This window comes from Nycticebus coucang, chromosome 4 (genome assembly GCF_027406575.1).
Source record: "Nycticebus coucang isolate mNycCou1 chromosome 4, mNycCou1.pri, whole genome shotgun sequence".
Taxonomy (NCBI): Eukaryota; Metazoa; Chordata; class Mammalia; order Primates; family Lorisidae; genus Nycticebus; species Nycticebus coucang.
Window position 1 is genome coordinate 22175303 of NC_069783.1, and position 15900 is coordinate 22191202.

The 15900-nt window shown below is 38.2% G+C and overlaps 1 protein-coding gene across 3 annotated transcripts in view; it reads right to left on the bottom strand.

Annotated features, from left to right (window-relative positions):
* Positions 1–15900, bottom strand: part of ATAD2B (ATPase family AAA domain containing 2B) — a 176979-nt gene that overhangs the window by 89781 nt on the left and 71298 nt on the right. For all 3 annotated transcript variants that reach the window (XM_053588597.1, XM_053588596.1, XM_053588598.1), the window contains one exon: positions 681–840. In XM_053588597.1, the coding sequence (XP_053444572.1) occupies positions 681–840 (160 nt within the window). The remainder of the gene's footprint in view (positions 1–680; positions 841–15900) is intronic.

The window sequence follows — 15900 nt, forward strand, 5'->3', positions numbered from 1 at the left end:
CCGGCACCAGCCAAACTGCAACATCAACAAAAAAGAAAAAATAGCCAGGCATTGTGGTGGGCACCTGTAGTCCCAGCTACTCAGGAGGCTGAGGCAAAAGAATCACCTAAGCCCAGGAGTTGGAGGTTGCTGTGAGCTGTGACACCACGGCACTCTACCCAGGATGATAAAGTGAGACCCTATCTCTAAAAAGGAAAAAAAAACACAAAAAACCATTCACCATACTGAATGTTTGTTGCTTTTAATTAAATATGATATTCTAGTCATTTCTATGAAAATGTGGGTACTAGGTCCTTATTCATAAACCTACCCTAGGTAATAAAAACATTATTTTTATGGAAAAAAAAACATTATTTTTATGGAAACAAAGCTACTATAGGTAACTAGATTACACAATGATAATATAAGACAATTACCACCAACTGGAAAATTAAAGCAAGTAAACATCTACACTAACTTTACTGAGAACTTTCCTTTTACTTCCTAAAAATTATCAACTTCCTCTTTTACAGTTAATAGAAAAAAAGGTCATAAGAAAATATTTTTTAAACATTAAATAAGATGTCCCATAAATATAAAATGTGCACAAAGCAAATTCATAAAATATAATAATCAGAGTATATATGCCTTATAATTGAATTATATATAAATCTTATTATATTGTAAGCAACAATGTTTACCTTTTGATCAGGTAGGTTGAACAGGAATTCTCTGTCAAAACGACCAGGTCTCCGGAGAGCAGGATCTATAGAATCAAGTCTGTTTGTAGCACCAATGACAACAATTTCACCCCTGTTATCTAATCCATCCATAAGAGCAAGGAGGGTTGATACTATAGAGCTATAGAAAAAATTTAAGGCAAAATTAAAAGTTAAAAGAAAGAAAACGTTGTAAACACGTTTACAATAACTTTTATCAGTCTTACGTGCTAAGAAAATAATTGTGGCATGATTATATCTTAAAGCAAGATAAAGTGATTTACAGAAATCATTTTCACAAGTACTCAGAAAATCCAGTAATAGGATTGGTGCCTGTAGCTCAGCGGCTAGGGTGCCAGCCACTTATACAGGAGCTGGCAGGTTTGTATCCAGCCTGGGCCTGCCAACAACACCACCTGCAACCAAAAATAAACAAAAATAGCCAGGTGTTGTGGCAGGCACCTGTAGTCCCAGCTACTTGGGAGGCTAAAGCAAGAGAATCACTTAAGCCCAAGAGTTTGAGGTTGCTGAGAGCTGTGATGTCACAGCACTCTATCTAGCTCTACCCAGGGCCACAGAGTGAGACGCTGTCTCAAAAAAAAAATAAAAATAAAAATCAATAATAGACATCTTAAGCATACCAACCAATAAATAAATAAATGACAAAATGGACCATCAAAACTAAAAACTTTTCTGCTTCAAAGAACACTATTAATAAAGTAAAAAGATAAGACCTTGTCTCTTAAAAAAAAATTAAAGAGGGCAGCGCCTGTGGCTCAAAGGAGTCGGGCGCTGGCCCCATATGCCAGAGGTGACGGGTTCAAACCCAGCCCTGGCCAAAAACTGCAAAAAAAATAATAATAATAATAATCAAAAAAAAATTAAAGAAAAGAGGCCAGGCCTGGTTGGCTCACTCCTAAAATCCCAGCACTCTGAGAGGCTGAGGCCGGTGGACTGCTTGAGCTCAGGAGTTCCAGACCAGCCTGAGCAAGAGCAAGATCCTGTCTCTAGGTCAGGGTGGTGACTCACGCCTGTAATCCTAGCACTCTGGGAGGCCAAGGCAGGTGGATTGCTTCAGCTCACAAGTTTGATACTAGCCTGAGCAAAAGCAAGACCCCCATCTCCACTAAAAACAGAAAAACTGGGGCAAGAGGATCACTTGGGCTGAAGAGGAACAAATGGAGGTTGCTATGAGCTATGGCACCATGGCACTCTACTGAAAGTGACAACCTGAGACTTGGTCTCAAAAAAAAGGACGCTGTCTCTACTAAAAATAGAAAAAATAGTAGGTGTTCCAGCTGCTCTGGAGGCTAAAGTGGGAGGACTGTGTGAGCCCATGAGTTTGAGGTTGCTGTGAGCTATGATGCCACAGCACTCTACCCAGGGCAACAGAGTGAGATTCTGGGAGGAAAGAAGGAAGGAAGGAACCTAAAAAAGGAAAAAATATTTATAAATCATACATTTGACAAGGATCTAAGGATCCAGAATATATAATAAACTATTACAACTGAAAACCTAAACACAAATAATCAAATTTTAAAATACACAAAAACCATATATTGACATTTCCCCAAAAAGCATATTAACAATCATTGTGCATATGCAAAGCAAACCAAATGAGATAACGGAATGAGCAAATCTGTAGAAACAGAAAGTAGATGAGATTACCTTGGGCTTGGGAATGTGGGAGGAATGTTGAGAGTGATAGTTAAAGGGTACAAGGCTGGTCAAGCATGGTGGCTCACTCCTGTAATTCTAGAACTCTGGGAGGCCAAGGTGGGTGGATCACCTGAGCTCAGAAGTTTGAGATGAGCATGAGCAATTCAAGACCTCCATCTCTACTAAAAATAGAAAAATTCTGGGCATCATGGCAGGCACCTGTAGTCCCAGCTACTCGGGAGTCTGAGACAAGAGGATCACTTGAGCCCCAGAGTTTGAGGTTACTATGAGCTATGATACCACAGCACTCAACCCCAGGGTGACCTGATGAGACTCTATCTCAAAAAAATTAATTAATTAATTAATTAATTAATTAATTAAAGGGTACAAGGTTTCCAGGGTGATTAAAATATTCTGTAATCTGTTTTTAACAGATAGCAATAATCCTGAGTGTGGTTTTATATCTAGAAATTTATATGATGTTTCTATTCTATTACATTTGCATTACTATTATACTTTTAGATAATTTCTTTAGGATGGGTACCATTTTAAGCTCGACTCAAAATTATTTTGTGCATTTTAGTTTTTAAAGCTACGACTTACACATTTGTGAATAAAAATGTTTCCTGTTGGGTGGCGCCTGTGGCTCAAGGAGTAGGGCGCCAGCCCCATATACCGGAGGTGGCGGGTTCAAACCCGGCCCCGGCCAAAAACTGCAAAAAAAAAAAAAAAGAGAAAAAAAGTTTCATGTCTAATTATACAGAAACCATAGTTCTAGTAACAGTGTTCTTTTTAATGTTTTCCAACTGTTCCCATTTCTATTCCTTTATTCTTACTGCTAATACCTACCTGAAATAACTTTTCCAATATGCTCAACATGTTAAAGAAATCATTCTCACGCCTGCAATCCTAGCACTTGGGAAGCTGAAGCAGGTGGATTGCCTGAGCTCAGGAGTTTCAGAACAGCCTGAGCCAGAGTGAGACCCTATCTCTAAAAATTGCCAGGCACTGTGGCAGGCAACTGTAGTCCCAGCTACTTGGGAGGCTGAGGCAACAGAATCACTTGAGCCCAAGAGTTTGAAGTTGCTGTGAGCTACGATGCCACGGCACTAACTCTGTCTCTCCCCACCCCACAAAGTCTGAATGACCAGCCCCTGAATCAAAATCCTTTAGTAACCCCTAATGTGCTGAAAATAAAACCCAAATTCCTTAACATGGTATTTAAGGCCTACTTGCCTGTCCAAAATCTCTCTCCTACATTATCTTCTAAATGTGTTAACCTTTCAAATAAAAAAACTAAAATCTAAATGAAATTGTTTTGTGTTATAAAGAGGGATCTAATTTTTTCTCTCCAACCAAAAAGTGATACAATTTTCTTAACATTATTTATTTAAAAGTTCATCCTTTGCTAACAGCATCTGCATGGCCTCTTTTATCATAAATCAACCACCAATATATGTATGGATTTATTTATGGCTGTAGGCTCTGTTCCATTAGGTTATCTGACTAGTATTCGGCCAATATCAAATTTTCTTAACTCTAAAAGGGTTTGATATCCAGTAGAGCAAATCCTCCTACCTTGCTCTCTTCACAGGAGTCTTCACTATTCTGCTCTTTTCTTTTGTGTTTAAAGACCCACTACAGAGCATTCACTACTCTTAAACCTTTGTATTTCTATATAAACTTCAGAATCATTTTGTCAAGTTCCCCCCCCGAAACAAGTTATAATTTTGAATGAATCTATTCATTAATGTGGAAGAAAAGACAATTTTAAAATACTCAAGTCTTCCAGGTCAAAACATGGTATCTCTCTCCATTTAATCATTTTTTTTTTTAGAGACAGAGTCTCACTTTATCACCCTTGACAGAGTGCTGTGGCAACACAGCTCACAGCAACCTCCAACTCCTGAGCTTAGGTGATTCTCTTGTCTCAGCCTCCCGAGTAGCTGGGACTACGGGCACCTGCCACAACACCCAGCTATTTTTTGTTGCAGTTAGGCCAGGGCTGGGTTTGAACCGGCCACCTTGGTATATGGGGCTGGTGCCTTACCCACTGAGCCACAGGTGCCACCCTTTTTGAAAACTATGTTTAAGGAAATACTTTATATTTTTCCTTGATCTCTAAGATGAGGAATCCTATTAGTAAACACTGATTTTTTTTTTTTTTTTGAGACAGAGTCTTACTTGCTCACCCTCGGTAGAGTGCCTTGGCATCTTAGCTCACAGCAACCTCAAACTCTTGGGTTCAATTGATCCTCTTGCCTCACCTTCCCAAGTAGCTGGGCTTACAGGCACCTACCACAACACCTGGCTATTTTTTACAGATGAGGTCTCTGGTTCAGGTTGGTCTTGAACTTGTAAACTCAGGTAATCCACCTGCCCCGGCCTCCCAAGTGCTGGGATTACAGGCATGAGCCTCTGCACCGAAGTAAACAATGAATTTTACCAATATTTCTATTTGATGATATGATTTTTCACTAATATAGTATGATGCATTAACATTAATGGACTTCTCTAGTGTTAAATAAGCCTTATATATTAGAAATAAAATCAGTTTGGTTGTGATAAATTTTTATATCCATGCTCACATGTAACACTGGGTTCTAATGAACTTTCTCAAACCAAGTTTTATGAAGGTATACATACAAAACCTGCACATATTTAACGTATACATTTTAGTAAGTTTTGAAGTATGTCTATACCTGTGAAACCATCAACACAACCAAAATAAGTAACATAACCACTACACCCCTCCTGACGGCCCTTAGGTCCCTCCTGCCCCTCTCCAGCTTCCTTTACCTCATCCGCAGGCAACCACTGATCTGTGTTCTATCACCACAGGTTACTTTTAAATGACCTAAAATTTTACACTCATGAGATCATACAGATATTCTTTTCTTCTCTTTCACTCAGTATAATTATTCTGAGATTCATCCATGTTATTGGTTGAACAATAGTTTATTCCTTTCTATAACCAAGTAAATAACATACATATATAAATATACCAGAATTTGTTTATCCATCCACCTGCTGGAGACCATTTGAATTGTTTTAACTTTTCAACTATTATAAAAAAAAAGCTGCTCGCCTGTAGTCCCAGCTACTCAGGAGGCTGAAGCAAGAGAATCGCGTAAGCCCAAGAGTTAGAGGTTGCTGTGAGCCCATGTGACACCACGGCACTCTACCCAAGGGCGGTACAGTGAGACTCTGTCTCTACCAAAAAAAAAGTGTCTGGCTAGGGTGGCGCCTGTGGCTCAGTCGGTAAGGCGCCGGCCCCATATACCGAGGGTGGTGGGTTCAAACCCGGCCCTGGCTGAACTGCAACCAAAAAATAGCTGGGTGTTGTGGCGGGCGCCTGTAGTCCCAGCTACTCGGGAGGCTGAGGCAAGAGAATCGCTTGAGCCCAGGAGTTGGAGGTTGCTGTGAGCTGTGTGAGGCCACGGCACTCTACCGAGGACCATAAAATGAGACTCTTTCTCTACAAAAAAAAAATAAATAAAAAAAAGCTGCTATGAACATTTATACACAAGTCATAAATATTTTTCCCAATGGTTTTTCTAAAACATATGTTTACCTATTAAGCTTAGGTCTATATCCCCTTACTAATCTTTAATGACTGCACAAACCAAAACATCACATTTGCATTCCTGATATTGCTTATCAGTGTCTTCTTGTCATTATCAATCAAGCCAGAGGTTTACCAATTTTATTAGGTTTTTTTTTTTCAAATAATCAACTTTTGACTTTCTTGATTACAACTATATCATTGTTTGCAGTTCATATATTATTTGCTATGATTTTGGGTTTTACCACATAGGTTTAGACTTTAGAGCTGTACTTGTGAACGTATAAAAGTACCTGCTTATCTTTTTGTTATTTGTTTCTTGTATTTTGCATATTACCAAACTTTGGAAGTTACTTAAAATGTACTTTAAGGCATAATATATAATACATTTTTATAAGAGGTACATGTATTTGAGGCCAGGCGCTGTGGTTTATGCCTGTAATCCTAGCACTCTGGGAAGCCACGGCAGGCGGATTGCTTGAGCTCTTGAGTTCGAGACCAGCCTGAGCAAAAGCGAAATCCCGTCTCTACTAAAAAAGAGAAAAACTTTGGCAAAAGGATCGCTTGAGCCCAAGAGTTGGAGGTTGTTGTAAGCTATGATGCCACAGCACTCTACCCAGGGTGACAGCTTGAGACTCTGTCTCAAAAAAAAAAAAAAAAAAATGTTGTGGTGGGCTCCTGTAGTCCCAGCTACTTGGGAGGTTGAGGCAAGAGAATGCTGAAGCCCAAGAGTTTGAGGTAACTGTGAGCTGTGACGTCACAGCCAAGGGTGACACAGTAAGACTCTTGTCTCAAAAAAAAAAAAAAAATGTTATATGTGTTTGAAAACAGTGTTCAGTCTACATTTCTCCTAATGCCCACTAGGTCAGATTCATGAATGTAGTTGTTCAAATTTTTCTATAGAGCATTAACTGATTTTTTTGTTCAGCTAGCTCTATCAATTACTGAAAGAGATGCTTGTTATCTCCCATGATGATTACCAATTTGACTCTTTTTTCCTTGCAGTTCTGTCAATTTTTGCTTTATATAGTTTGAAATACAGTTATTATGGAATTATAGATTTTTGAACTGTTAAATCTTCTAGTAAATTTGACATTTTATCATTGTAAGATTTCTTCTTGAAAAAAATCATTTTATCATAAAGACATCTGCACTAGAATGTTTACTGCAGCTGAATTCCCAATTGTCAAGATGTGGAATCAACCCAAGTGCCCATCAACGCATGAATGGGTTAACAAACTCTGGTATATGTAAGCCATGGAGTACTACTGTTCAACCAGAAGAAGAAAGAAGAAATGAAGACTTTCTATCTTTTGTGTTTACCTGGGTGGAGTTGAAACACATTCTTCTTTGTAAACTATCATAAGAATGGGGGAAAAAGTAGCCAATGTACTGGATACTAAGATGAAACCAACGTATAAACAACTGTAAGCCTACACAAAAGAAAAACACAAGTACAGTCTAGCAAGGGGGAAGGGAACGGAGGGAGGAAGGAAAGAGAAGGAGAGAGAATGATTGGCAGGATCTCACCCAATGTACACAATGTGAGGGTGTTCAGCATGCCCCTTGGGTAAAGTGCTCAACTACAACTTGAACTTTACCTCAGAAATGAAAACAATGTAACCTAAATATTTGTACCCTTGTATCAATCTGAAATTTTAAAAAAAAATTTCTCCTTTATATGTATAGCAATGCTTCTCTGATTTATGGTTTATTTTGTCTAACATTAATATAGCAACACCAGCTTTCTATATTTACTTGATATAATTTTATATCATTTAATGGATTTATCTATTCTGCACATTTCATATAAATAGAATCATACACTGAGGCCTTTTTTTTTTTATTTTTTTTTAACTGTTGGGGATTCATTGAGGGTAATAGAAAACAGGTTACACTGATTGCATTTGTTAGGCAAAGTCCCTCCTACAATCGTGCCTTGTCCCCAAAAGGTGTGGCACACACCAAGGCCCCACCCCACTCCCTCCTTCCCTCTCTCTGCTCTTCCTTTCACCGCCCCTCCCTCCTTCTTTCTCTCTCTGCTCTCCCCTTCCCCGATCCCCACCATGTCCTTAATTGTCATTAATTGTCCTCATATCAAAATTGAGTACACAGGATTCATGCTTCTCCATTCTTGTGATGCTGTACTAAGAATGTGTTCCACTTCCATCCAGGTTAATACAAAGGATGTAAAGTGTTTTTCCTATGCTTTCTTTGAGGATTTTTATTGTTTCATGCTTTAAATTTAAGTCCTTTATCCATCTTAATCAATTTTTGTGAGTGGAGAAAGGTGTGGGTCCAGTTTCAGTCTTTTATATGTGGATATACCGTTCTCCCAGCACCATTTATTGAATAGGGAGTCTTTCCCTCAAGGTATCGAAGATTAGGTGGTTGTAAGATGTTAATTTTCTAGTTTTCAATTCTATTCTAAATGTCTAAGTCTCTATTTATGTGCCAGTACCATGCTGTCTTGACCACTATGGCTTTGTAGTGCAGCCTAAAATCTGGTATGGTGGGGCGGTGCCTGTAGCTCAAGGAGTAGGGCGCCGGTCCCATATGCCGGAGGTGCCGGGTTCAAACCCAGCCCCGGCCAAAAACCACAAAAAAAAAAAAAAAAATCTGGTATGGTGATTGCCCCCAGCTTTATTTTTATTACTAAGAACTGACTTAGCTATATGGGTTTTTTTCTGGTTCCATACAAAACACAGAATCATTTTTTCCAAATCTTGAAAGTACGATATTGGTATTTTGATAGGAATGGCATTGAATAGGTAGATTGCTTTGGAAAGTACAGACATTTTAACAATGTTTGATTCTTCCCAGCCATGAGCATGGTATGCTCTCCCATTTGCTAATATCCTCTGCTATTCCCTTTCTGAGGATTTCATATAATTTTCTTTATAGAGGTCCTTCACCTCCTTTGTTAGGTATATTCCTAGGTATTTCATTTTCTTTGAAGCTACAGTGAAGGGAGTTGTGTCCTTAATTAGCCTATCATCTTGACTGTTATTAGCGTATACAAAGGCAACTGATTTGTGGACCTTGATTTTATATCCTGAGACATTACTGTATTTTTTGATGACTTCCAGGAGTCTTGTGGTTGAGTCTTTGGAGTTCTTTCAGTATAAGATCATGTCGTCAGCAAAGAAGGAGAGTTTGACCTCCTCTGCTCCCATTTGGATGCCCTTTATTTCCTTGTCTTGCCTAATTGTATCGGCTAGAACTTCCAGCACTATGTTGAAAAGTAATGGTGACAGAGGACAACCTAGTCTGGTTCCAGTTCTAAGAGGAAAAGCTTTCAGTTTTACTCCATTCAATAAAATATTAGCTGTGGGTTTGTCATAGATAGCTTCAAACAGTTTCAGAAATGTGCCACCTATGCCTATACTTTTCAGTGTTCTAATTAGAAAAGGATGCTGGATTTTGGTCTTTATTTTTGCTTCTGTTAATATGGTGGACAGCATTTATGGACTTGGGTATGTTAAACCAGCCTTGCATCCCTGGAATGAAACCTACTTGATCATGATGTGTGACTTTTTTGATGATAAGCTGTAATCTATTGGCTAGGATTTTGTTGAGAATTTTTGCATCTATATTCATTAATGAAATTGGTCTGAAATTCTCCTTTTAAGTTGGGTCTTTCCCTGGTTTAGGTATCAGGGTGATGTTTGCTTAGTAGAACGTGTTGGGGAAGATTCTTTCCTCCTCAATTTTTTGGAATAATTTTTGCAGTACAGGAATAAGCTCTTCCTTGAAGGTTTGATAGAATTCTGGTGTGAAGACATCTGGACCAGGGCATTTTTTTGTTGGAAGCTTTTTAATTGTTTCTTTAATCTCAGTACATGAAATTGGTCTGTTTAGAAGCTCTATTTCTTCCTGGCTAAGTCTAGGGAGAGGGTGTGATTCCAAATATTGATCCATTTCCTTGACATTGTCAAATTTCTGGGCATAGAATTTCTGGTAGTATTCAGAGATAATGTTTTGTGTATCTGTGGCATCAGTTGTTATTTCCCCTTTATCATTTCTGATTGAGGTTACTAGAGATTTTACTTTTCTATTTCTCGTTAGTCTGGCCAATGGTTTATCTATTTTATTTATTTTTTCAAAAAACCAACTCTTTGTTTCATTAATTTTCTGAATGATTCTTTTGTTTTCAATTTCATTGATCTCTGATTTAATTTTGGAGATTTCTTTTCTTCTACTGGGTTTAGGCTCAGATTGTTCTTCTTTTTCCAATTGCATAAGATGGCTTGTGAGTTTGTTGATGCGCTCTCTGTTTTTCAAATGTAGGCATCTAAAGCAATAAATTTTCTTCTCAAAACAGTATCCCATAGGTTTTGGTAGCTTGTGTCATTGTTGTTGTTATGCTCAAGGAAGTTAGTGATTTCCTGTTTAATTTCTTCCTGCACCCAACTGTCATTCAACAGAAGGTTGTTTAATTTCCATGCCTTTGTGTGAGGTTGAACAAACGTTTTTGTTGGAGTTGAGTTCCACCTTTAGTGACTTGTGGTCTGAGAAGATACAAGGTAAAATTTCAATTCTTTTGATTCTGTTGAGGTTTGTTTTATGTCCTAGGATATGATCAATTTTGGAGAATGTTCCATGGGGTGATGAGAAGAATGTATAATCTTTATCTTTGGGATTGAGTATTCTATATGCATCTATCAAGCACAGTTGTTCTAGAGTCTCATTTAAGTCCCTTATATCTTTGTTTAACTTCTGTTTAGAGGTTCTGTCCAGCTCTGTAAGAGGAGTGTTAAAGTCCCCTGTTATTATGGTGTTATAGGATATCATATTGTTCAAACTGAATAAGGTCTGTTTCAAGAATCTGGCAGCATTTAAATTAGGTGCATAAATATTTAGAATTGAAACATCTTCTTGTTGTGTTTTTCCCTTGACCAATATAAATTGACCATCTTTATCTTTTTTGACTTTAGTTGCTTTAAATCCACATGTATCTAAAAATAAGATTGCGACTCGTATTTTCTTCTGAATTCCGTTTGCCTGAAAAATTGTCTTCCAACCCTTAACTCAGAGTTTTGTCTTTTGAAGCTAGGTGTGTTTCCTGCAAATAGCAAATGGATGACTTGTGTTTTTTAATCTAGTCAGTCAATCTATGCCTCTTCAGTGGGGAATTCAAGACATTAACATTTATTGAGATAATTGATAAGTATGGTAGTGTTCTATTCATCTTATTTTGCGAGACTACATTGCTTATCTTTTATCTTTTTATCTTTTTGGCATCAGTATGGAAGTTAAGTTCTGTCCTTTAATTCCTGAGTTCTTACTTTGCTGTTGATCCACTGTGATGGTCAGTGTGTAGAACAGGCTGAAGTATTTCCTGTAGAGTTGGTCTTGTTGTGGCGAATTTCCACTGAGGCCTTTTGTGTCTAGCTTAATTCATGTAGCATAAAGTCTTCAACATTCATCCATGGTAAAACATGCATCAGAATTTCATTCTGGGCTCAGCGCCTGTAGCTCAGTGGTTAGGGCACTGGCCACAAGCACCGGGGCTGGTGGATTCGAAGCTAGCAAGGGACTGCTAAACAAGAATGACAACAATAACAAAAGAACAGCTGGCTCAGCGCCCATAGCTCAGTGAGTAGGATGCCAACCACATACGCTGAAGCTGGTGGGTTTGAGCTTGGCACGGATCTGCTAAAACAATAATGACAACTGCAAACAAAAAACAGGCAGGCATTGTGGTGGGCGCCTGTAGTCTCGGTCACCCAGGAAGCTGAGGCAAGAGAACTGCTTAAGCACAAGAGTTTGAGGTTGCTGTGAGCTGTGATACCATAGCACTCTACTGAGGGCAACATAGTAAGACTCTGTCTCAAAAAAAAAAAAAAAAAAAAAAAGAGTTCATTCTATTTTAGAGCTGAATAACATTCCATTGTATGGCCAGAGAATATACCACATTCATTTAGCCATATTCACCAGCTGATGGACATTTGGGTTCTGTCTACTTTCTGACTATTATGAGTAATGCTGCTATAAATATTTCAGTTTGTGCTGCTTTCCCCCCCACCACTTTACTTTGACACTTTCTATATCCTTATGTGTACATGTATCTCTTACAAATAAAATGGAGTTTTGTTTTGTAAAAGCCCGACAATCTTTCTCATTTATTAAGAACATCTATGCCCCTTATCTTTTATGTAATCATTGATATATTTGGGTTTAAACCTACAATTACATTTTTTGGCCATTTTTCCCATTGGTTCTATGATTTCCCCCCTTCTTGTTGATTGCTTTTGGGTTGACTGTATTAAATTATTCTATTTTCCTTGCTAATAGTTCAGAAACTACACACTATATTTCTATTCCATTAGTGATTACTCTAGAAATTAAAACTTTCAAAATTGGTACTCAAGACTTCCACTTCCAGGTATGATGAAGACCCTACCAGACTACCCCGAAGAGAACAACTACAAAATCTACACATGATAATACCTAAGCAAATATTTCATGGTTCTAGTGAGTAAACCAGAGACAGATGAATTATGGTGGGAGTTTACGGTCACTCAGAAAAGGGGTAGTAAGTTTTCTTCTCTCTGGCTTTTAGTGGGACTAACTGCAGTGAGGGAGAGAAAAAGATTATGGTATTGGAGGAGGGGGTAACTTCCCAGCATGAAAGTCCAGAAAAGAGAAGGTAGAAAGTTATTAACATTGGGTGGCGCCTGTGGCTCAGTGAGTAGGGTGCTGGCCCCATATACCAAGGATGGTGGGTTCAAACCTGGCCCCGGCCAAACTGCCACAAAAAAATAGCCAGGCGTTGTGGCGAGAGCCTGTAGTCCCAGCTACTTGGAAGGCTGAGGCAAGAGAATCACTTAAGCCCAAGAGCTGGAGGTTGCTGTGAGGTGTGACGCCATGGCACTCTACCGAGGGCGACAAAGTGAGACTCTGTCTCTTAAAAAAAAAAAAAAAAAAGAAAGAAAGAAAGAAAGTTATTAAAATCAAAGAATGAGGGGGATCATACAAGGACAAGAGCTAGTAAGGACGTCTCCAAACTGTTAATCTACCTACAACTATAGGGCATCCCTTACAACAAAAGCATACAGTAGACTCAAAGGAACAAGCTAAAGACAAAAAAGGTCTAAAAGGCGATCAAAGCTGCCAGTCAAGAAACACAGTTTGTATTTCAGGCCTAACCCAGAAAATTATATGCTATCTTAAAGGAAATATAACTCCTAAAAAAATAATAATTGAAACCAGAGTCTCTATAAGCTAACAATAACAATATCCAGGACACGATTCAGATATTACCCACCAAATGAATAACCAAAGCAAGGAAGACATTCTCAAGAGCAAAGAAACTCAAGCAGGCCTAACAATGAGAGAAACCAGATGTTGACACGAACAAAGGAGAAATTTGAAGGGACTATTGTAACTAAGCTCAATGAAGCAAAATAAAACATTCTTAAAGGCATAACAACCACATTGGAAAAATAGAAATAATGAAAGATAATTAAATGTAGATCCTAGAACCAAAAATTATCTTTTTGAAATTTAAAAAATGTGATGAATAGACATAAGATCAAAATAAACATGACAACATGAAAAGTAAGCAAAAGGTGACTAAAGACAGATGAATAAAAATTATCTAAGTGAAAAGTGAAAAAGACTAAAAGAAGAAGTATATGTAGACTGCCAAGAAAATAAAAAACAGTACAATAAATACGAAGATCGACACACTAAGGCATATCGCAGCTAAACTGTTAATGACCAAAGTCATAGAGCAAATACAGTAGAATCTTCATAGTTGTCCACCTCCTTACATCAACCACCTTCTTTAGTTGACCTAATTTTCACGGATTGAACATGCACCATATGTACTTATCAGTACAGCAAGCCCAGTTCATTATGATGACCACCTCTGTATGCTGGCCAATTTGTAACAGTCCCTTGGGTGATCAATTTACAGAAGTTCTGGCCAGTTTGTTACAGTATGTATGTATGCTGGCCAGTTTGTTACAGTCCCTTGGGTGATCAATTTATAGAAGTTCTACTGTATTTATAGCAACAAGAGAAAACCCAAGGCTCGGTGCCTACAGCTTAGCGGCTAGGGTGCAGGCCATATACACCTGAGGCTGGCAGATTCGAACCTGGCCCAGGCTTGCCAAACAACAATGACAACTACAACAAAAAAACAGCCAGGGGTTGTGGTGGGCGCCTGTACTCCCAGCTACTTGGGAGGCTGAGGCAAGAGAATCGCTTAAGCCCAAGAGTTTAAGGTTACTGTGAGCTATGATGCCACAACACTCTACCAAGGGCAACATAGCGAGACTCTGTCTCAAAAAAAAAAAAAAAAAAAGAGAGAGAGAGAGTAAGAACCCAAGTATTACTACACACAGAAAGAACAATCCAATTAATGCCTTCCCACTTCAAGGCTGCCATACAGGGAGATGGAATACTGGCAGGGATCAGCTGACTCCCTAAGTGGAAAAGCCAGAGCTGAAATTCCAAGGAGACCAAGATGACTAGAGTTCAAAGCAAAGAGTTCCAGAGAGGAGACTGTTACACAGAGAAAAAACTCGAAAAACATGCACAGAACCCCTCAAGTCTTCAGGTAAGTACTGATAAAGTGCATTCATGTGATAAAACTACCCAAGGCTTGGATAGTAACAACACCCAGAAGAACTAAAGATAACAGTACTAGACACTCAGAGAGAACCTGGAATTGTTCTAGTTCCTACTAGCCAGACTGTAAACCTCCTGATTCACAGGTCATGCCATCTGTATGCCTATACCGGATACAGCATCAGTAGCCCTAGATTGAGAACTATTCGAAGTTTTCAAGTAAGTTAACTGTGTCTCAGAAAAAAAAAAAAAAAACTTCAAAACCATCTATTTATAGTAACATACCTAGTACCCAAAAACATAAAATTCACATCTGGCCTCCAGTGAAAATTGCCACGTAACTCAGTCCATAATAGAAAAAAAAAATCAATACACTAACACCAACACAGAATTAAGATTTTAGAATAGGCAAAGGCATTCAAGTAGGTATTATATGTTGAAAAGTTCCATATACCTGTGAAAACATAAACAAGAAAAATATATATAACAAATTAGACATTAGGAAATGAAAGATTAGTGAACTAGAAAACACAGCAATAAAAACTATTCAAAATGAAACAGAGAAGATAGTATAAAGGAAAAGTATCAGTGAACTGTGGAACCTAACCTAAGTTTAAATAAAGGTCTAAAAAGAGAGAAGAGGTAGAGCAGAGAGGGCAGAAAATATATTGAAAACATAATGGCAAAAAAATTTACAATTTTGATGAAAACTATAAATTCACATATCCAAGAAGCTCTACCTAAGAACAACAGAAAAAATGGGAGAGAAAACTTTACCATGACACATTATTAAATAAATTGCACAAAACTAGAGAAAGAGTGGGTAGAAACAATGAAAATAGCCAGAGGGGGTGGGCATGATGGCTCATGCCTGTAATCCTACCACTTTGAGGCTGGTGGATTGCTTGAGCAAAAGAGATACCCTGTCTCTATCAAAAATAGAAAAATTATCCTGATGCTGTGGCAGGTACTTGTAGTCTCAGCTACTTGGGAGACTGAGGCAGGAGGATTGTTTGATCCCAGGAGTTTGAGATTGCAGTGTTATGATGATACCATAGCACTCTAGTGTGGGCAACAGAGTAAGACTTTTTTTCAAAAAAGTCTTTTCAAAATAAAATAAAATAAATTTTTCTTTTTTCAAAAGAAAATAAAAATAAATAAAAGGAGCCAGAGGAAAAAACATACATAATAAAGGAACAAAACTGGAGATAACAGAATTCATAGTGAAACAATACAAATGAGAAGACAGAAGACCAATATATTTAAGTACTGGGAAAAAAAAAATGTTAACTTGAAACTCTATCCCCAGATAAAATATTCTTCGAAAAGAAAAGTTGAGGCCGGGCGCGATGGCTCACGCCTGTAATCCTAGCACTCTGGGAGGCCGAGGCGGGTGGA